Below are 22983 nucleotides of genomic sequence, written 5' to 3'. Positions count from 1 at the left end.
AAACCTGTCTTTGTTTAATTATCAATTTTTCTTTATAAAAACAAAGGTGTTATTTTAAAAAAACAGAGGAAAGAGATGGTTATATAGAGAGATCATCCTTTATCTTTGGCAATTAAGCACCAGTTGGAAAATATTTGGTGACTAATGAAATATTTTTTAGGATGTATTGTAAAATGTTGGCAGGCTGCTGTTGAAGATGGTAGGGGAGAAGGCTAAAACATCAGACAAAAGTGTGGTTTGTTTATGAATGTGATGTTTGGGTAAAACAATGACAGCTTCCATTGTTGGCTGTTTCCCTGTTATTAATCACAGCAAAGTTAAATTTTGCTTTGTAAGCAGACCTTCAGAACAAAAGTGAGATAACTCATTAAGGGAATATCTAGACCATAAGTATGAAGTATATTTTGTGCTCTTTGAAAATTATCAAAATCATATAATGATCCCCCCCCAACTGTTTATCCACAGTGGCTTAATTTTTCAGACATGTGTTTCTTCTCCAGAATCTTCCTTATCTCTGAACATTCACTAATTGTAAGCACTGCACATCATTTTCAACAATTAAATGGCCTTCTGTGCTAAAAATAGATTCTATTTTGCTTATAAAAATAATCTGAATGCCAAACTTCTTATTGTTATTTTTTAATCTGCCACATGCAGAGTTATTATTAATTGCCTTGCAACTGTATTTAGTATTTAATTTGTAAGTAAGAAAGGCAAGAATCCCTTCTTTATCTTAGATGTTTCTCCATTCTCCAAATGGGAGCCAGATTTTCCTGGAAATTTCCTTGCCAATTTTTCTTTCTGACCCAGGATCTTCATTGTACCACATATCGTTGGCTGCAGCATCTTAAGCATGGGATAAAACAAACATCCTAATTTTATATATTCAAAAGGAAATTACTATGATAATATAAAAGTGTCTTGGGAAAACGGCTTTCCTCTTAATTGTTCAATTACCTCCATAGGCTTTTTTTCCCCATAATGAAATTTGCTTTGGATTGAATCAATGCTACAGTTGAACTAGTGGCTGAAATTATTTATACTGTTCTGAGGAGAGGGGAAAATCATGTTTTATGTGTCTTCTTATATATTACAGATATTGTTTAAGCTGTGAAGAACAGTTCAAAATGTATAAATATAAAATTATTCTTCCTTTTACAGACTGCTAGCATCTTGGTTGTAGCTGAATCCAGAACATCTGGAACCTACAGCTGCATAGCATCAAATAAAGTGGGAAAGGACAAAAGAGACATCAGTTATTTTGTAACAGGTGAAGTACATTTCATGTTCCACTAATTCGTATGACATTTAGGTATATTGGTGGTGGTGTTTTTTGCCATTTTGTGATTAATGAATAGTTATGACAGATGCAACAGCATTTAATATCATCTAAGTGATCATGTTTGGGCTTGTAATTAAAATCAACAGCTAATATAATTAGGCATCCCTCTCAAATGCAGTTATAAAAGAAGTTGCCATCATATCAAAGCGTCTCATGGCATCTTAAAATATTCTTGTACAAGTTTCCCCATGAAAACTATGCAATGCTACATTTGCTCACCTTAATGGCTAGCAAATGGATCCTTAAACGTTAAAATATAATGAAAACTTATCAGTACTAAATGACTATAAACATTTAGCTGTCATGGCTTGGTTTATGCTGACACAACATGTGTGCTGGATTCCCTCTGGATGAACAGAGGGAAAGTAAACCATGGGACCCCGTGATCCTGCCAAGAAAGGAAAGCTTTTTAAATCAGTTTCAGACTTAAGTAGATCTTGCTATGGGCTTTAAAAAGGGTATGAGAAAAGCATCTGTGTGAAATTGTTCAAGCTTAAGCTAGTGTAATTAGCTAGCATTTTCTTCTCCCAATCAGCTGAAGAAGAAAAAAACACACTAAATGTTCTGATTTACTAGGGAACAAGAAGAACAACAAAAAATATCTTTAAACTAATGCCAATTCAAAATGCTGATGGCTGTGAACAAAAGGCCAGGATGCTAAAAAGGATTTCCTTTCAGTGTATTCAAAATAGATACTTTGGGGGCTAGACTGATTGCTAGAGGTCTCTTAGCTTTTCAACAACTTTTAAGTTTGTTTTCATTTTAAGTCTGGCAAAACCAGAGAGAATGCTAAGGTGGGGACAGGAACATATGGGGGGAGCGGTTAAAAAGGCCATTCTCTTTTGAGACTTTGCTACTCTATACTGCCAATTAATTAGATTGAAAGCTAAGGGAACACAAAGGTGGGCACAATTGGCCTTTCCCAATGTCCCACCATGTTTGTGAAGAGAAATTCAACCAAGTGAATATTTTCCATCACTTATTCCACAAGATTTTTTCCCTTAAATTTTCAAAACAAGGAATTCTTTTTGGTGGTAGCAATTGTTATTTGCTATAATAAAATACGGAGGGATCCCTAAAATTAATGGAAAGGAAAAATCCAAGGAGATTTACATTTGCTGGAAGAATATTATGCAACATATGAAAGACAATATATTCAGCCAATCCTTTGGCCACCTTCTAATTAAGTACAATTAGATATACAATTAATATATCTAAAGCAAACCCTCGTTCATCAGATTGAACAAGGAAGTATAGTTGTAGAAAGAAATGTGGAGGGTTGCTTTTTTTGCTAGCTATTAGTCAAAATGCAGGGCATCTCACCCAGATGATATGCTCCACCCAATGATTATAGATCAGAGTGGATCCCTGAACTACTTTTTTTCAACTACTTTGATTATGAATTTGATACAGAAAAATATCCTTTAGCCTTCCATTAATTATCTCCTCTAGGTTTTAAAAAGTAAAAGGAAGCAGAACCAAACAAAATCAAAGGAGCAGACAAAGTTGAAAAAGATATCAATTAACCTCAGCTTAGTCCTGTTTTAATATTCTTTTATCTGTGATTAGGATCCCTCCCCCACCATTGTCTACTCAGATTAGCCTTCAAGTTTTTGTTTTAAGTAGATTTCATTTTTAGGGGCTTCATAATAATCAAAGTTACTGTGGCCGCCTTAGCTATCTCTGAATGTTGAGTGGTTTATTCTCTATCTTCCATACACTCCACCCTTTCACTCTGATCCTTCCCCTATTTGTTGGGCTGTTTTGCTGGCACGCAGCAGGACCCTGGGTGGGTTTGCAATTACTGAGGGTGAGACAGGAACAGTGTAGCCTTATCTCCCGGCTGACCAGTGTCACTAAAGGCATTTTATTTTGAGATTCCTGATGGTGCTTGGCAAAGATAAACAAAATCTTCCATCAGGAAACCTGGGAGCGATTTCCACAGGAAGTTTCAAATCACTAAAGTAAATATAACTCTTTTACATTATTCCAGCCGCTCACTATTCAACTAGTCTCGGATTTTAATACTATGAGGTGCTAAAAAAAAGTAATTTTTTTAAAGCAAATGTTTATTAGAAAGTATCTCTTTTTTCCCTCTCCTTTCTTTCTAACAAAATTAATGTGTTTAATATGCCTATTTTATACTCACCATTTTAAATGATGTAAAGTATCATTTCAAAAATTATGTTCTCAAATGCAAGATGTGCCAAAAGTGGATTAGAAGTGACATATCTTTAGGAAAAGCGAACTGACCCTCCGAGAATGTTTTGATAATACTGCTCGTAACCCCCTATCAGTGGTCACCATGGATGAGGCTGGTAGTTTTCAAAACCAGGTAATTTCCCTGTTGACATGTTAAAGCATTCTGAAAATGTTTGAGCATCATAAACCTCTCCCCAGAAAAAAATATGTTGCCTGGCCCTCTATTAAATCATAAGAATTTGTCAAATTGCAAATCCTCGGAAGTATTATCAAGGATTACTTCCGAAACAGAAAAAGTACCGGTAATTCTTTTACTTTTGCGCGTTTTCATAAAGGCCAAATAGATGTGATGCTCAGGGCAGCATAAAATATATATTAACCCTTTCCTATTCCTGTTCCCAGTAAGAGAGGAATGCTGCTCACTGGCATTGGAATACTTCTGAACTTGGTTTTTGACACTGTAATTTCACATTTTTGTAACATTTTACAAAATTTGCAATTAGAAACTTTAGTTCTCTTCCCCCTACACACACACACTTTACATTGCAATTCAGGTTCCAAGAAACTTTTCTGTGACCAGAAAAAGATTTTGATTTTTGATATTAAATGTATATATAATAGAAAAGAATGACCAGCAATAGCAATAGCATTTAGACTTATATACTGCTTCATAGTGCTTTTACAGCTCTCCCTAAGCAGTTTACAGAATCAGCCTATTGCCCCCAACAATCTGGGTCCTCATTTTACCCACCTCAGAAGGATGGAAGGCTGAGTCAACCTTGAGCTGATGAGATTAGAACTGCCGGACTGCAGCTAGCACTCAGCTGAAGTAGCCTGCAGTACTGCACTCTAACCACAGTGCCACCTCGGTTCTTGACAATATGTCGCATTGTCACTCTTGACTAGTGACAATGTAAAGCATTAATTGGTCTTCTTCAAACCAGGGTATTCAGACTTTGCATTAATCAGGGTTAGATACCTAGTGACAAGAATAGTGATAAGAAAAATGGAAAACCCATATGCTTTCTTAGAAATAAAATAAGCATATATTTTAAGCCCTTTACATATTGATTCTTTTACCACGCCAAATACCACTCTGTGTGTTTCATCGTATTTATTTCTGTGAAAATATTCAATGCATCATAAAGGTTTTCCCATTGTGTCCTCCATTCACTCAATAATCCCACCCACTATCATTTAATTTCAACACCAGGGAGGATACTTGGACAATGTCCAGCAATGGATTTCACATTTTGCTACCACCATTTGCCGTGCATGCGCCCGGTCTTCCGTGCTTGCGCTTAGCTCACGCGCTGCCGCCCGCAATTTCTGCTACCAGTTCAGGTGAACCGGTCCAAACCAGCTGAATACCACCTCTGACTATGTCCTAGAAATTATATCTTTTTTCCAGATTTCCTATGAACTAAAAGAATGCTTTGGTTTTTGACAGATATACCAAACGGATTGTCGATTAACTTGAAGAGAGCACCTGTTGAAGGACAAACACTGGTGCTATCGTGTCTAGCCAACAAATACTTATACAAAGACCTCACCTGGCTTTTACCAAGGACAGCTAACAACCAAACAAGAATTAAGAAAGCCATTGTGAAGGAATATTCCACCGCGCTCCCTCTCATCATCAAGAACATTTCGCTTGAACATTCAGGCACCTACATCTGCCGAGCAAGAAACGTATATACTGGCAAAGACGTGCTTCAAGAGAAAAACGTTACCATCAGAGGTGAGCGCTGTAACAAAAAGGCTGTTTTCTCACGGATCCGCAAATTTAAGAGCGCAAGGAATGATTGTACAACACAACACAATGTAAGCCAATAAAGGACTAACTAAAAAGTGACACTTCACTGATATAATCTTGATTGACCACTACTGTACACTTCCAAATATGGAGGTTTGGACAAAGGAGGAGTAACAATGCCAAAAAAAAAGAAAGAAAAGAAAAAGGCCTCCACCCCAAAGTACACAAAAATAAAACCTTGTCCCTAAACCTGGGCTCCCAATTTGGCTCAGAAAGTCCTATTCTACTTTGACAAAGATGTGGAAGTTGGAATTTGGGAGAGTCCCCCCCCCCCTGCATTGCATTTTGTGTGTTATGTTGTATTGTTCTTTGCAGTCTCCCACCAAGCGCTAATGAAAAACTTTGGACCCAACCTGTCTTCAGGCTTTGATATTCAACCTCCTCCCAAGTGTCAAAGCTGCATAAACTGAACACTTTTTTTAAAAAATAAAAAATAAAAATAGAAAGACTGATGCCTTTGATCAACTTTGGACGCTTTATAAGTTAACTTTGGTGCAGAATAAGCACAGCTCAGTTTGAGAGATTGACTGGACTATGGTATTATTTACTTTAATCTGCTCTTTGTGGATTTATAAATATTGCCTGCTGAGCAAGTTCTTATGCTTATTTATTTGAATTCATTTTTTTTTCTACCTTAAATACACTCATCTTTTTTTTAAAAAAAAGAAATATTTCTCAGGGAAAGCTCTGAGGAGGCTCTGAAATGAAAAATAACATGTTGAAATTGTTTGCATGAATTAGACTATTTAAATCCATCAAAACTGGGCCCATTTTCTTTCAGTAAATAGATTGTGGGAGATTTCCATTGGGTCTCCCTTTGCTTTCCTTTCAAATGACTCACCTACTATGTTAAACACATGTTGACATGAATGGGAAAAGTCTTCATTGACATTATAATGAAGAAATATGTAACTGTTAAAACTAACTTAATAAAGAGAACTACCACATTTACCCTTACTAATAAGGTTTCAATCATCACAGCAAATATTTAATGTATTTAAAGTTAAGGCAACAAGTATATGTATGTATCTGTGTATGTACAGTATGTATGTGTATGAAACACACACACACATACATATTGCCACAGACACACAGACATACACGCACCATTTCTTTTTCATTTCCAAATGGTAATAAGATTTCTAAAATGACTAAAACTACTGATAGAGAATTAAACGCAATCTATCATTACTTTTAAATGTTTCTTGTCAGTCTCTTTTGTGATTTTATTTCAAGATTTCCTCTGTATTATAAAATCTTTATAGGAAAAGAGTCTACTATTTTGAATAGAGCTGATGACTATATTTTTTTACAATGTGTACCTATTATATTTTGGGTGGGTGTTCATTTATGATTAATTATTATATAGAAAGTTTAGCCGAACATGTGGGAATGACAATAGCAAGAGCTAAAATGGAAACAAAACTACCCTTTGCTATGAAAACAGAAAAAGGGGGAGAGGTGTCAACATGATGGCTTCTTGTGCCTGAGAACTCACCCACCCATTTCCTTCTTTAAAGGTAGCAGGACTGTGTCCTACAGCCAAGCTGGCCGTTCACGTGGGAATTGCTTTTGTCAAGCGGTTGGGGTAAACAATAGCATTTCCCCATCATACCAGTTTTGTAAAGTCCAAAACGGGATGAAAACAATTAGCTACCTGGAAGTTGTCAGAGTGAAGGAAAGAATAATGGTTCCTCTTTTGAAATTTTGCCTATATCCTACCTTTTATAAAGCAATTTCCCCCCCCCAGTGTTCTCCAGAAACAATTAGTGTTCCTGTAAAAGAGGACTTGGTAGCTATTTTTAATATGAAGAAAGCTAATCTTGTCCCTGGTAACTGCATGGCAGTGATAGCTCAGCTTATTTTACTGTATTCGAGAGAAGGGGAGGGAGAAAGAAAGAATGAATGAAAGAAAGAAGGTAGGAAAAGAAAGAAAATAAGAAAGAAAGAAAGAAAGAAAGAAAGAAAGAAAGAAAGAAAGAAAGAAAGTAAGAAAGAAAGAAAGAGAAAGAGCAGCTCTAACAGGATTGTGAATTTTATAGGTGGGGTTCCCAAAGACAAATTAGCAGAAACCTGAAAATTAGAATTTAGGGGATTGAATAAAGAACCTCTTTAACTTTAATAGAGCTAAAGAACAGAATAGAGTATATGTGTAGAGAGAAAGATTCAATCCACCAAAAAAAGGAGGGGGTTTATACCAGTTTACAAGATGAATTGAAAAACAGTTACATAAGCTTATTTTATAAAGTGCTATTAGGTTTAGAGTTTAATACGGACAATGCTATGAATTTAAAAATGCTCCATAGGACATCATAGACATAAGGAGGGATACTGTTTCTGGTTTTTGGGGGGCTGGGCAATTCATAAAAATAGCTATGAATTACAATGGTAGCTACATGTTTTTCCTGTGTTGCTGCTTATGTTGAAAGTTATAATCTCTGTATTCCACAGTGATGCCACTGAAGGCAAAGAGTTTAGACAAGCCTCTTTTAACTCCCCCCCCCCAAACTCCCCATGACCACTACTAAATCATGCACATGTACTGTCTGGAACATACAAATTTTGGTCTTATCGGAACGATTTAGCATTGCCTACGTGATGGGAGAAACTCTGCAGGTTAAACTTCAAATGTGTTTTTTGCCGATTTTTGTCACTTCATAATGCAAAATTTTAAAAAATAATTTAAAAAATACAAAAAAAAAGATGGAAGGGCAGAGGTGTTTAACATAAAATAGCATTTTATTTGCTGGTCTTGTTTATGGGGAGATAATTTCTTTTCTGTCTCAGGGTTGATTAATTTTCTCTGTCTAGCTATTGAAGGCATCGGACCAACTGTATTGTTGTAACCGAGGACTTTGTATCATGCCAGAGTTCCCCTTCGTGTTTCTGGGATTAGAGAAGCTACAGTTTACAAGTAATTTCTTTGGTCCAGAAGTAATTCATTGTTGACTGTGTACAGAATAGTCAGACTGGTTGCAACTGAAATCAAAGAGAGATTGGTACTTCAGTCAAGGGAAAATCCCTAAGGATCTTTTGGAAAATCCCAAAACTTAAAATCAGAAAATGTACATGTAAGAATCAGGAAAACACCTTTTTTTTTCTTTAACCAATTATTTCAAAACCAGCTAGTTATGGTAACAGCCTTACTAAAAGTAATATGAAGAGTGATGCAATCGAATTTAAAGTAAGGAATTGTTTCTTGATATTGTATGGCTGTAAACAAATTAAATTTAATCAAAAAAAAGTATCTAGGTTGTGTGACTCTTTTTTCCAATTCATTCTACTTTCCTGGATTGTACTTTTATGCATGGTAATCCTATAGAATACAAAATGCATATATGTGGCAAAATTGATATCCGTTTGTAATGGACGTATTTTCAAAACATGGCTTTACATCTAGCTTATTGAAGAAATAAAAATAAAATAAAATAATCACTGATAATTAGGAGACAACAGATAAAATTAAAAAACCTTTTTTAAATAATTAATTAGTTAATTTTATAATTAATTCGTATAACACAATGATTCAATAGCTTGTACACCAATCACCTTTCATGGAAATATAAATAGATAATTCAGTATTTTACTATACTGTTCCGAAGGTCTTCAGCATTTAAACATATGCTATGTAAACAAAATAATGTATGTTAAAAGAAACTGCTGTCTGGTTACACAACAGCAATCAGTTCTTAGTTTAATATAGCAAAATAGAGATTTTCTCCAAGTAACAGAGGTCATTTTAGGAAGCCACATTTTTAATGTTAGCTTTCAACGTTTTTGTGAATAAATAGTAAATAAAATTTGAAGAAAGTATACTGATATGGTTCTCATAAATATTTGGTTTGCAGAAATTACGGACAGAATAAGTTACTGGCTCTTGGTAGGAGTCTGAATTTCCTACAAAAAGAGGAAGTATCCATTGTAAGAACAACTCAGATGGTGACCTTGATCCCATCACGTTGGAACATAACACTGTCAACATGAAAACAGTCTGCGAAACATTTTAGTCTATCAACAAGTATTCCTGATTGTTACACTAAAAACTCTTATTTGAAAGTTTTGTAATAGGGGCATTTGAAGAGGTAGCCTGGATGACAATTCAGAGCCATCAATTTGTTTTTGTTTTTTTCTGCTGCATTTTTCAAAAATTATCTATTTGTATGCAAAGAGTGTACAGGATCATAGAAAGATGATGTATAGGAATATGGTATCCGAGTGGTGCGGTGTGGTGCCATGACAAGAATATCCAAAGCTGCCCAAAACTTCATGATAATAATAAATGTAACATTTGAAATGTTGAATCCTTTAGTGTGATTTCTGGCTAAAACATCCTACATGGTGATCAATGGCAATTCATTCAAAGAAGCAAATTTAACTTTATACAGAGTATATTAGCATTGGACAACCATTTGACTGAAATGGTATAGGCTTTCCTGCTTGAGCAGGGGGGTGGACTAGAAGACCTCCAAGGTCCCTTCCAATTCTCTTATTCTGCATATATGAGGTGTGATATTTGTTATATATAGATATGCTTTTTTTACAAACTTGAATTAAATGGCACATGCACACATATATGCATAGACATGTTTTTTTTAATTCACCTACCAAGTCTTTCCCAATAAACTGGGATAGGCAGATGTTGTTTGATGCTCTTAAAGGTATCATCCCAGGGTCTAAGCTATTCTATGTAAAGCTGATTTAGAATTATTATTGGATCATCAGTTGTACCAATCCACACCTTATAAAATCATTCACCAATCCACACCTTATAAAATCATTCACAAGACTTTATAAGATCATCACACATCACTTGGGATACATACAAATGTGTTACACAGTAATTAGCAATATGATTGCACTAACAGATTAATAGTATAGTGTTGCTTTTCCGATTATTATGCATTTCTTTGATTTTTTTTTATCATGATAACTGTGGCATTTTGCTTTTGCTTCCATTATAAACTTCTATTTTTATGGCAAATTTACTGTTAAATTGGTGTAAAAACACTTGCCAAATCTTACAGCTATGCTCATTTGTCTAGTGTGTTTTATTCCTATTAATAAATGATTACAAGTGAAAGAAAATGCATTTAGGCATCTTATCCCATCCCATCCTATCCTATTCTATCCTATCCTTATCCTTCCTATCCTTCCTATCCTGTCCCATCCCATCCTGTCCTGCCCTAAAAATACTGTCCTAGCCTATGGATGATTACGTAGAGGTAATCTCATATCCTTCAATGGAATATATTCCCAGGATTATGTGGTCATGGAAAAATATTGAATCTAGGGTAAGTCATTAATTTCTAAACACATATACAGAAGATTATATAGTTACATTATGTTTTTTTATATATGCAATAAAGATAAGCAACAATAAGTCTTGCATTCCCTATTCTGTATTTATCATTTTCTCCTACTGGTATGGGAATGGTACTTTTCTTTAAAAAAAAAAAACTGAGATACTTGTATAAGCATGTAGAAGGCAAATTGGAAAATAGCCGCAATGTAGAACAGGCAATTGGGATGAAACATGATGCCATGGCATTAGGAATGTACTAATTGATTTGTTAATATGTTTTGTAGCTCAGGAAGCCCCATACCTCCTTCGGAATGCCACTGATCAGGTGGTCAACGCCAGCTACTCTCTTAGCCTGCAGTGTGCAGTACATGGTGTGCCACAGCCCCAGGTTTCGTGGTATAAAAACAACAAACAGATACATCAAGAGCCAGGTGAGTGCAATCCCCATTGCTTTTTGTTTCTGCATAAGATTCCTTGCATTTCTCTGCTTCATGTGAAATAGTATGACCGAGTTCTCCTGCAATATTGAGCTACCAATCGCAAAGTTGAACTGCTTCTACGTCAATTCAGAAACCTCTTGTTCCATTAGCCCATCTTTGATTCAATGTTTAGATTAATCTTTATTTCAGATTCTAGTATTCTTGGATTTGTGTGTGTGAGAGAGAAGAAGAAGGGAGAGAAAGATGGAGATAATATGCCAGCACACTATTTATTTCAAGCAATTTGCTCGCTTGAAACCTTCTTAAATGGTACCCTTGTGCTGGAATATTCAAATGAATACTCTTTCATTGCTTTGCTCCAATATAAGGTAAAATTCTTAGGACATAGCCCAAGGGGAAAAAAGTGTGTCAAAGTCTCTGTCATTTCAGTAATGTTTGTTAAATGTGTTTTTGCATAAAAACATACCTGTAGGAGAAAGAACTCAATCATAAAACACTGAAAGTGATTAATTCACAATAATTTTGTTGGCTAAAGTCTGTCCCCAATGCAGAACTCAATCAAGTGGCCAAATTCTACTTAATAGCCATCGGTCATCAAAAGGCATCAACTACTGCATTATTGTTCATGAAAAAAACCACATATTTCATTATGAATTATTCCAAAGAACACAATTCACGATAGTATTTGCATGTCTATTTAACATAATGGTCAACCTGGTTTTACACTGCACAAGAGATGGGTTCCGGCTGCTGCCACTGCCGGTTCACTCAGGGATGCGCACCGTGCACACATGCACTTGATGCGTGCTACATGCGCATGCGCAGTACTGAAAAATGTTTCTGAACATGTGCAGAAGCAAAAAGAAGAAGATGGCTCTGCCGTAGGTACCACCGATAGAACCGGTTCGTGGGCATGGCAGGCCGAGTTACTATCTACTTAGCCGAACCGGTCCAAACCGGTAGGAACCCACCTCTGCACTGCACTGAATAAAAACCCACATTTGGAGAAGCCACCAGAGATAAGGAATAATAACTAACACAACCTGATTAGAACTCAGTACAAGGAATACAGTAACATTATTACTCTAAGGACATACCTGTGACATTTCAGTTTCAAGCATCCAAGAACATTTATTAGCAGATATCTTCCTCTGGGCAAATTTATTTGCGCAGGTTTCTCTAAAATTATATTCAATGGATAGAAGTATTGTTGGCAGGCATGATGTCATAATCCTCACACACAAAAGATTGAGGGTCAGGAAGACCCTCCTTCAAAAACCATCTTCTAGATCAGGGGGGCTCTCCAACCTTGGCAACTTTAAGCCCGGAGGACTTCAACTCCCAGAATTCTCCAGAAGCTGGCTGGGGAATTCTGGGAGTTGAAATCCTCCAGGCTTAAAGTTGCCGAGGTTGGAGACCCCTGTTCTAGATTCAGAGCTTTACACCTGTCATCCATGTAGTTCCTTTGTGGGGGGGAAAAGCCAGGAACCTCCACTAATCCCAATTGTCCTTCCTAGCTCAGGTACCTGCCTGTGATGGCATCCATTACTTCCATATCACAAGAAAACATTGCCAATGTCTTTGTTTTGCAGGGCGTATCACAACTTCGGGACTGTCTTATTTTCTTTGACAGGTTAGGCTCCGTATTTATGAGCTACTTATTTTGAATCTTTCCAATGCTGCAGGTATAGTATTAGGCCCAGGAAATCAGAGCCTCTTGATTGAAAGAGTGCAAGAGAGTGATGCTGGATCCTACCAGTGCATAGCCACTAATCTAAAAGGAATGGTGACAACTTCAGCCTATGTTACAATACAAGGTAATGAAGATTTAAAGCCATGGTTTTTGTTGCTTGATTTTTCCTGTTTGACCTTTGCTGAAATCCCCAACTGATCTTTCTCCGGGAGATCTTGGTCTCCATATAAAAACAGGTAAGGAGCATCTTATCTGGGACATGCTGCTTTTAATTCTGTTGAACAAAGCTTTAGCAAAGGAAATGCACTAGGTCAACGGGACAGCTAACGGGAAACACTTAATCAGAATGTGTTTATATTGACCTGAAAATAAGTTTTGTTGCATTCCAACAAACAAGAGTCAGAATAGAAGGGGTATGTATATTTAGCCTCATTGCTTGCTTCACTTCCTGTTCCAGGCTATAAACTGAGTGAACTATTTGATTCATCCGGGAGTCATTTTCTGTTTTCTTCCTTCTTTCATTCATTAAAACTGGTAGTCTGTAAGCTCTTGTTTGAGAATTGTGGCCTCTGAGTAGGCTGAGAGGGTTGGGTTACCACCCTACATGGCACAGGACCAGACTAATTGTGGAACTATCTGTCTGGCCTTGTTTTTTTATGCACCACACTGGGTCTATCAGGGAGGGCATACTCCAAATCCCATCCACCAAATCATGCCAAATTCTTGGAGCCCAAAGTCATAACTTGTGGAACAGCTTCCACCCAGTGATTAAGAGCTCTATATTTATATCTATATCTTCTCCATCTCCATCTCCATCTATCTATCTATCTATCTATCTATCTATCTATCTATCTATCTATCTATCTATCTATCTATCTATCTAACTATCTAACTATCTAACTATCTAACTATCTAACTATCTAACTATCTAACTATCTAACTATCTAACTATCTAACTATCTATCTATCATCTATCATCTATCATCTATCTATCTACACACACATACACGCACACCACTTTGGGAAGGTGGAAAGGTAACAATATTCCATGTCTCTTTGGCCACATGACTATGAAACATGTTTGTTGTGGCCTGTCGGTTGCTGGTGCCTCCAGCAGCCAAATCAGAGGAGGAGGAGCCATGGGAGTCAGGGTAAGCATCAGGGCAACCTGAGATTTCCAAGGAGGAAGAGGAAATGGAGCTGGCGGAGAGAGGAAGAGAGAGAGGGGGAGAGGGAAAGGGAGAGGGAGAGAGGGGGGAGGGAGAGGGAGAGGGGGAGAGAGAGAGAGTCAACAGCTTCCAGTTCCGGAGATGGTTAAGAAAGAAGAGGAACAGCTGGGTTCAGTGCCTGACACGCAGATGCGCAGAAGGCAGGAGAGGAGAGCAGTGGAAAGCTGTGGGCTGATCCTGGGGAAGGAAGAACCACCGTTGCTAAGGAGGCCCCCACCCTAGCTCTGGGAATAAAAGGCAGGGGGCGGAGATGAATAGGTATGGCAGACAACTATTCATCTTCCAGCTGGATGGACTTGTTAGCCTGTGAGATAAACTTTTTGCCAGGACTATCAGCATTCCTAAGTAATCTTTTGAGTTCATGTCAGAGGGTTTGTCAGTCGTGTTTGGGAAACTGGATCAGAAAAATGTCTTCAGACAATGTTGGCTTTCTCAGCCAAGAAAGGTGATAAGCACCATGCCCTAGAGTCAGTCACGACTGGACAGTGAAACCTTTACTATCTATTTATCCATTTATCTCTTTATCTATTCATCTGTTTATCTATGTATCTATTTATCTATTTATTTATTTATTTATTTTTATCTACCTACCTCTTTCTGTCTCTCTTTCCCCCTCCCTATATATGTATGTACGTACATACGTACGTACGTACGTACGTACGTCCATCCATCCATCCATCCATCCATCCATCCATCCATCCATCCATCCATCCATCCATCCATCCATCTATCTATCTATCTATCTATCTATCTATCTATCTATCTATCTATCTATCTATTTATCTATCTATCTAGTCCAGGGGTCAGCAATCTGTGGCTCTGGAGCCACATGTGGCTCTTTCATCCCTCTGCTGCGGCTCCCTGTCACTAAAAATATGTGTCACAACCGCCAATGTGTGACACCCATCAGAACATAATTTATTGAGCTTTTCAACCCCCAGTAGGCCAACCATGGATAAATCCAAGAAAAGAAAAGTTTCAGAAGAAAACAGAACCTTTAATTCAAGTCATATGCTGGTTTTGGGGACACTCAGGAAATAGTCAGGCACGGGAAGGGTTTTGTGGCTCCCAGTGTTTTCTTTTCTGTGGGAAACGGGTCGAAATGGCTCTTTGAGTGTTTAAGATTGCCGACCCCTGATCTAGTCTAGGGAAGAGCCGAAGTGGCGCAGTGGTTAAATGCAGCACTGCAAGCTACTTCAGCTGACTGCAGTTCTGCAGTTCGGCTGTTCAAATCTCACCGGCTCAGGGTTGACTCAGCCTTCCATCCTTCCGAGATGGGTAAAATGAGGACCCGGATTGTTGTTGGGGGCAATATGCTGACTCTGTAAACCGCTTAGAGAGGGCTGAAAGCCATATGAAGCGGTATATAAGTCTAACTGCTATTGCTATTGCTAGTCTATTAATATTTCCTTTCTAGCTAAGTATATTTTCAAACAAATCAAGTAAGGTAGGCTGTAACATGGAATGAAATGAAACAGCTTACTGGATAATCTCATTTTTATACCATGGTTCTCACCATGGCTCTCACCATACTGTTTACATATTTCCTAAAAGAATAAGTGAAAGCAATGTATTAACACTGTATTTCATATTTATGTTAATGCACATCACTCCTTCTCTTAATTACTTTAATTATCCAAATAAAACCATATAATTTTGGAAAATTCTTTTTTTTTCTATGTGCGTCTGACATTTGAAAAAAGAATTTCAACTCCCCTCACCTCCAAATCACTCTCCTGCAAGAAGTAGACTGTAACTTATCTAGGGGTCCTTTTATTTCCAGTTATATTCTGTTTTTAAATAGCCCAATAAAACCATAAAACAATTATAGACAATAATCTCTTCTTAGTCCAAGCAAACAAACCTGGTGTTGCTGCTCTTGAAATCATTCATTGCTCCGGTAATTTAACTATAGTGTAGCTCTGTGTTTTGAGTCTGATCAGGTCATATAAACAAGCATACGATAAGCTAATGAATTCTCTGTCTGTGTGACTGCCAAGCCAGTACATATATTTTTCAAAGAGGAGTAAGACCAGCAGCTTCAATGAGATCATATCAATGAATTGTCCCTATGTTTGACAGATTTGTGGAAGGGGGGGCAGTTTGTGATTCAGAGAGGAAGGAAACCGTCTGCTCTTTTTATTTCCTTAAAAAAAATAGTACCGACTACTATTTTTGTATCAAAAAGGGATGATGACTGAGCAGGACTCAGCAAGTGTTTTCAACAATTAAGTGTCCTAATCTTGGAATATTTCTAGAGAAAAGGATTGGAACACATGGAAGTGATGCTCCACCTATTAATTATTTATAAACTTATTAGTCACTTTCATGAAAGGGACTATTTAAAAAAAGGGATCAAAAATAAAACTGCCAATATTAAAACTGTTTTGCAAAAAAAAAAGTGATTCAGGCACACTTTGATTACTGAATGGGATCCAAATGGGTGGAAGGAAGGAAGGGAGGGAGGGAGGGAGGGAGGAAGGAAGGAAGAAGAAAGAAGAAAGAGGGAGGGAGAGAGAGATGGAAGGAAGGGAGGGAAAAGAAGAAAAATATTGAAATAGGACAAAATCAGGAAGCTGGAATATAAATAAGATTATTAATGAATAAATGATGGTTAGAGAAAACATCCATATATAGGGATTCCATTATATTCTTACTGCCAAGATAATAAAAACAACATTATTTATATCTTCTACTAAATATTTCTTTACATATATAATAATTTTATTGAAGTTTACACATTGCATATATCATAGCCAAATTCTGTGCAGCAATATGATATCATGAGCACAGAGTTTTGCTTTAAAACGGCAGCGTACACATCTATCCAATAAATAAGAAAGAAAGAAAGAAAGAAAGAAAGAAAGAAAGAGATCGTCCATCAACATTTGAGATGTTCCCATAAAAATTTAAAATTGACTATGTGCATCTCAATATATGTACATCTCAATACTTTTATATGAGTATTGTCTTCTTTGTCTTAGGCTGTTGATTTTTATCCACGATCAAAGTTTAATTCATTCTTTCTAAGAACTTCCTAAATATAACCTTCTGTGTCTTTCAATGTGCTGCATAGACTAGCATTACAAGACCAAACTTTACTGTTCATTTTCAAGTGACTGAATTGCTGTAGGCTATTGTTAAGTTTAATAAACATTTATTCAAGTCTTTCTTTTTTCAACACACTCTGATAAGAACTACAGGATACTAGAAATGATTATAAGTAGGAATCTGGTTAATACTATGAAGAGGCTGCCTTCGAAACAAAACAGTTGAAGGAAACCAAGAATGTGACTGCCCCTTCATAAAGTCATTTAAAATAGGCATTATAGACCTCTGGGCTAGTCAAGAACCCCCACAAGGAAGACATTAATCATTCCCTCTTTCTTTGCCAAGAATGACAGTGGACTGGAAGACTGAACAGCAAGACACATTCCTGGAAAATCATATTCCAGATCTGCCTGTTCCAGTGCTTGGCCAGCAGATGTTCTGTCCTAAATTAAGAGGACGTTTGAAGAGAACGTCAAAGTTACAGGAGGTTTTAAAGAAATTCCATATATCATTGGATACAATCACAAGGAGTGAAATAAATATTTTACTGGAGATGTAGGAAGAGAATTATGTTATAATAATTATTATTTTCTTCAATTTAGATTCCACTCTTCTTTTTTTATCCACTCTTTTCCCACCTCTATAATCATTTGTAATGAGATTTGGGTGTTTCTTGTGGCGCTTCATCGTGCACAATCAGATTAGGCCACGATCACATAGAACATCTTAACTAAGGATTTTTAGCTTTTGAGATATGTCGCTGGGATCAGAACCAGTCTGGAGTAGTCAAGGTGCTGGCCTAGGAGCCTAGGAACCAGGAGACTGTGAGTTCTAGGCCTACCTTAGGAATGAAAGCCAGTTGAGTGGCTTTTGACCAGTCACTCTTTCTCAGCCTAATTCACCTCACAGATTGTTGTTGTGAGGAAAATAGGAAGAGAAGGAAGAAGAGCCTTGGTGATGCTGACTCTGTAAACCGCTTAGAGAGGGCTGAAAGCCCTATGAAGAGGTATATAAGTCTAACTGCTATTGCTATTGAGTGCCGGCTGCAATTTGGCAGTTCAAATCTCACCAGGCTCAAGGTTGACTCAGTCTTCCATCCTTCCAAGGTGGATAAAATGAGGACCAGATTGTTGGCGGCTATATGCTGACTCTGTAAACTGCTTAGAGAGGACTGGAAAGCACTGGAAAACAGTGTATAAGTCTAAGTGCTATTGCTATTGCTCTAAAGATGGGATAAAAATTCTCTTTTAACATTAAATAAATAAATCTATTACTGATGGAGATTATTAACATATATAAAGCAACAAGTTAGTCTGGGACCACTGAGCAGCTGAATACACAAGACGTTGCATAGACTTGACAATTCAAAACAATTCATTGTATTTATTACTATCCTGGGAAATTCTTGAATGTGCAAAAATTACAAGCAGACTTGGAATTTTTATATAACAGAACAAAGAAATGGCAGCCTGGAGCTACCTATGTCACAATAGTGAGGATTCTTTCAATCAATTCAAAATACGTTTTTATCAGGATTGACAAAAATATTGATATACAAAATATTTTTCATACTTTTGGTTAACAACACACTGTTTTGAATAATCATTGATAAGATTTATATCCTAAAGTACAGGATACGAAATTGAGGAAATAGAATGTGAGATAATTGTGATAGGTCATTCTGTAAATTGAAAAGTACCATGCGTAGACCTTGAATAAGATTTGTTGAAGACCATTATGTGACCAGAAATAAAAAGAGAAATTCTGCAGTGTCCATATTAACCCTTTTTTTATTTATATGAACTTTCTCCTCTGCACTTTATCCAGCCTTAAGACCATTAAAACAATTTAATTTGCTGAAATTTCTGAAAATTGTAGATGCTGTTAAGAACCACCCAAAACATATGGACAGAAATGGACCCATCTAAAAATATATAGTTATTAGCATCCATATTAGCTTTTGTCTTCACAACATTTATTTTCCACAACACGTAGAAAGTAAACTATTTTGCAGAGTTCACTTCTAGACCAGCAATTTCTGACTGACACGGACTTATCCATGGCCTTTTGCATGCAGAATCCTTACACAACAATTCTAACAAGAATACATGAGAGTTTCTGAAGTATCCTATAGATTCTGGGAATTCTCTAAGAACATCTCTGAGAATGGAAATTAGCACTAATAAATTATTTCTATATAAAAATATAGACTTTTATTATATGCCAGTTTTTTCAGGTGAGAAAGCAATACTTCAGGAATATTGTTTTAAAGACATGAAGACCCAGATAAATTGATTCATTATATATATATAAAAACCTATGCTCTACTTTCTAAAAAAAACTTCAAATGACTGAAGGTTTGAAGGTTTTATTTGACTTGTATGCCGCGCTATTCCCGAGGGACTCAGGGCGACTAACTTTGATATAACTGTGTTATATCAAATTCAAAAACTATTTATAACGATCGATTTTCTTGCTGTTCTTTCTCCTACCTGTGCTAGAAGCCAATCTCAGTTGAGTAGGCAAAAGTGACCATGTGTTTCTTGTTTTGATGATGGCCTGATCTAGTTTCAGGTTGTTTGTTTTTGATTAAGTGAAAACTTTCCCAGGTATTAAGATGTGGCCTTGTGAATTAGCTTTGTAAGAGTTTAAGTACATCACTTTCTGTAAATTGTGGTGCCCATGAAAAAAATAGGTGAAGCTTGGGAGCATACCATCACAGCTGCCATCTTGACCCTTTGACCCTACACCATGGACACTGCTCTTCAATTGGTCAGTTTATTTATCCATCTCGGAAAAGGAGGCAGGATGCCAGATGAGGAGCTTTTAATGCAACCATCCAGATTCCAATGAAGCAGTCTGCCACAGCCTCAGAGCAGTTAACTTAAAACCAAACACATATTTTCTTGGCATTGGGCTATGGAAGGCAGTCAACAGTCTAACTCATTTGGACCTCTTAAAATTAAGACTGGCATCTTAATTTGAGAATACCCTTAAAGAAGATCTTGAAACTACAATTGGTTCAGAATGGTTATAGGAGCTTGGCATACTCAAATTGCATCAATAATACTGTGATATACAGCAGGGCTGTCAAACTTCCAGCTCATGGGCTGGATATGTCATGCGCTGGCCATGCCATGCCTGGTTTAGCAAAGGGGAGGGGAGTACTGATATGTCACATGACTCCACTGTGACGACGTGAGTTTCACACCACAGGTATACAGTATAACACAGTAATATAGTACAGTATAGTTATATAGTAACGCTATGATATAGTGCAGTACAGCAGTATGGTATATATAACAACATGGTAGCAGGATTTCAGAGAATTGTGTTGCAGTCAATCTGTTGCCACTCTTATTGGTTCAATTACTGGCGCTTAAAAGAGAAATACCTGTGTACCTCAATTATCTTTCAATATATATTAAACTCTGGAATTATTCTTATAGAAACTAATGTTGGTATTTACAATAAACTTGTTGGTTTGCTTGTTTGTTTTTAGGAACATCTGAAAACTCAAATCTGGAGCTAATAACATTGACCTGCACCTGTTTGGCAGCCACACTCTTCTGGCTCCTGTTAACTCTCTTCATACGAAAGCTGAAAAGGGTAAAAAGACAAAGCCATCCAAAACTTCTACTTTAGAGGTCACTTTAGTGCAGGGGTTTCCAACCTTGGCAGCTTTAAGACTTGTGGACTTCTAAGAGTTCTGGGAGTTGAAGTCCACAAGTCTTAAAGTTGCCAAGGTTGGAGACCCCTGCTTTAATGTGTGGTTGTCTAACCTTTTGGCTTGCCTTGAGATAAATTGCCTCATATAAAATATATAATAGAGTTAATGTATATACATTTATTTTAAAAATATTTTTATGATCTTGTGGGGCCATATTACTAGCTGGCCAGGGCTGCATGTGGCTTGCAAGATGGACATGCTTGCTTTAGTGTGTCTTTTAGCCAGAAGTTTATATCTCAGGAGAGGTATAACTCCCAGTTTCCTACACAACTCTGCTCCATTGGCCAGTATGCACTAAAAGCTGGATGTACTTGTAAGTAAAGTTGGGTTTAATCAACTTATCATAATTGATTTTTACAACTTTCTTTTTATCTGAAACACAAATTCATTTCTTCTTATCTTATTTTACAAAACTTTTGCTAGAGAGTTATTTAGGAGAAGCCTACATTCTCTCAGACTTGGAACCTAAGCTTAGGTATTTTTGGTATTTTCCGGTACCCTTCCTCCTTTTTCATCATAAATTCTGGGTGAGTGGGTGCATCTGTGTGTCTATATATATATCTATATCTATATTGGATATGATTATTCTACACTATCATGCTCATATTTATAAAACTCAGTGCCTCTGTGAAAGGTAAGGATGACTACTGCGTTTGTGGTGCAATCAGAACATTGCGTGTCTTGAAGTTGTTTTAACGCAAACCAAAGATGCCTTTTAAAAAACAAGCTTACATCATATTCTTATGCATGCCAGTGCTGTGTGTGAGGTAATTTAAGGTGGTTCTGACAAGTGTCGTTGGCATCTTCATATCTGGTCACATGGGCGGCAAGCCATTCCCACAAAGGAGGCCACACCCACAGAGTAGGTTCAAACAATTTTTGAAACCCACCACTGATCTATCTCTATCTCTATCTCTATCTTTATCTCTATCTCTATCTCTATCTCTATCTCTATACCTACCTACCTACCTACCTACCTACCTACCTACCTACCTACCTATATCTATATCTATATCATCTCTATCTCTATCTCTATCTCTATCTCTATCTCTATCTATCTACCTCTATCTCTATCTATCCATCCATCCATCCATCCATCTATCTATCTATCTCTATATCTATCTATCTATCTATCTATCTATCTATCTATCTATCTATCTATCTATCTATCTATCTATCTATCTATCATCTATCTATCTATCTCTATCTATCTATCTATCTATCTATCTATCTATCTATCTATCTATCTATCATCTATCTATCATCTATCTGTGTGTACTTTGCATTGTATTGGCTTAAAGCACCACATTCTCCTGTTTCTTCCTCAAATGATTTCACCACAATGACTACCATAAATTGTCCCTTTACTAATCCTGTGGGGAGTCTGGATAGTTCCCCTCCTCCCCACGTGGTACAGGGTTGTACATGTTGTTGTTTAAAAAAATTTTTTTTTATTAAAATTATAATTTAAAAAGTAAAAACTAACACAAACTATAAAAAAGAGAACAAAAAAGAACAGGAAAAAATAGACAAAGGAAAAAAAAGGGGGGGGGGAACCACCAAGAAATAAATTCCTCTATCACACATCCAAACAATTCTAATAACTTATCACCATCTCTTAAAATACATCACATGGTCTTGTCTTTTCTATATCTCATCTCTTAACCTGCTTACATTTTCTCACGCTGGTTCCCATATCAAATACATGATTTAGGGCTCATTGATCATCATATCTTCTAATTACAGCCTAAAGATGCCCACGATCCCTTTTTAGAGAACACATCCTTCTGAGATAGGCCTTATCTCAACCCCAGATTTCCTATGGAGGCAGTTTACATTCATCTTTGGATGTTTTAAAATAGAACTTTCCCCCCTCTCTTCTCCCAAGACAAGACTTACTGTAGAAATACTCTTTTACTGCATGATCTCTCATTGACAAAGTTAAACATGACATAATCTGGGTTTGGGATCTGTCCAGATTCCCTTTGGTTACTTCTGATGGCTGCAGATATACCACCAGTCCTGGAGATTGCAAAATGCTCTTCAGGCATTACGCAGACCCCCATCTGTGCATGCATCTTTTGAAATATTGTTAAATTCATAATGGTTCAGAAGGTTGATTTAACCCAAGGGAGAGAACCAGAATGAAAAGATGTGGTTTCCATTAGACCTCCAACA

At 36.8% G+C, this 22983-nt stretch overlaps 1 protein-coding gene across 1 annotated transcript in view; it reads left to right on the top strand.

Annotated features, from left to right (window-relative positions):
• The window catches only part of FLT1 (fms related receptor tyrosine kinase 1), a 132420-nt gene that overhangs the window by 64193 nt on the left and 45244 nt on the right, over positions 1 to 22983 (top strand). Inside the window, exons 12-16 of the mRNA XM_087721249.1 lie at positions 1162 to 1270; positions 4995 to 5285; positions 10947 to 11093; positions 12788 to 12919; positions 20578 to 20684. Of these exons, the coding sequence (XP_087577375.1) occupies positions 1162 to 1270; positions 4995 to 5285; positions 10947 to 11093; positions 12788 to 12919; positions 20578 to 20684 (786 nt within the window). The remainder of the gene's footprint in view (positions 1 to 1161; positions 1271 to 4994; positions 5286 to 10946; positions 11094 to 12787; positions 12920 to 20577; positions 20685 to 22983) is intronic.

The sequence above is a fragment of the Thamnophis sirtalis genome, unplaced genomic scaffold (genome assembly GCF_051295495.1).
Source record: "Thamnophis sirtalis isolate CommonGarterSnake01/CBP01778 unplaced genomic scaffold, rThaSir2_p1.2 scaffold_8, whole genome shotgun sequence".
Taxonomy (NCBI): Eukaryota; Metazoa; Chordata; class Lepidosauria; order Squamata; family Natricidae; genus Thamnophis; species Thamnophis sirtalis.
Note: the sequence above shows the minus strand (reverse complement) of the source record. Positions and strands in the feature narration are given on the sequence as shown.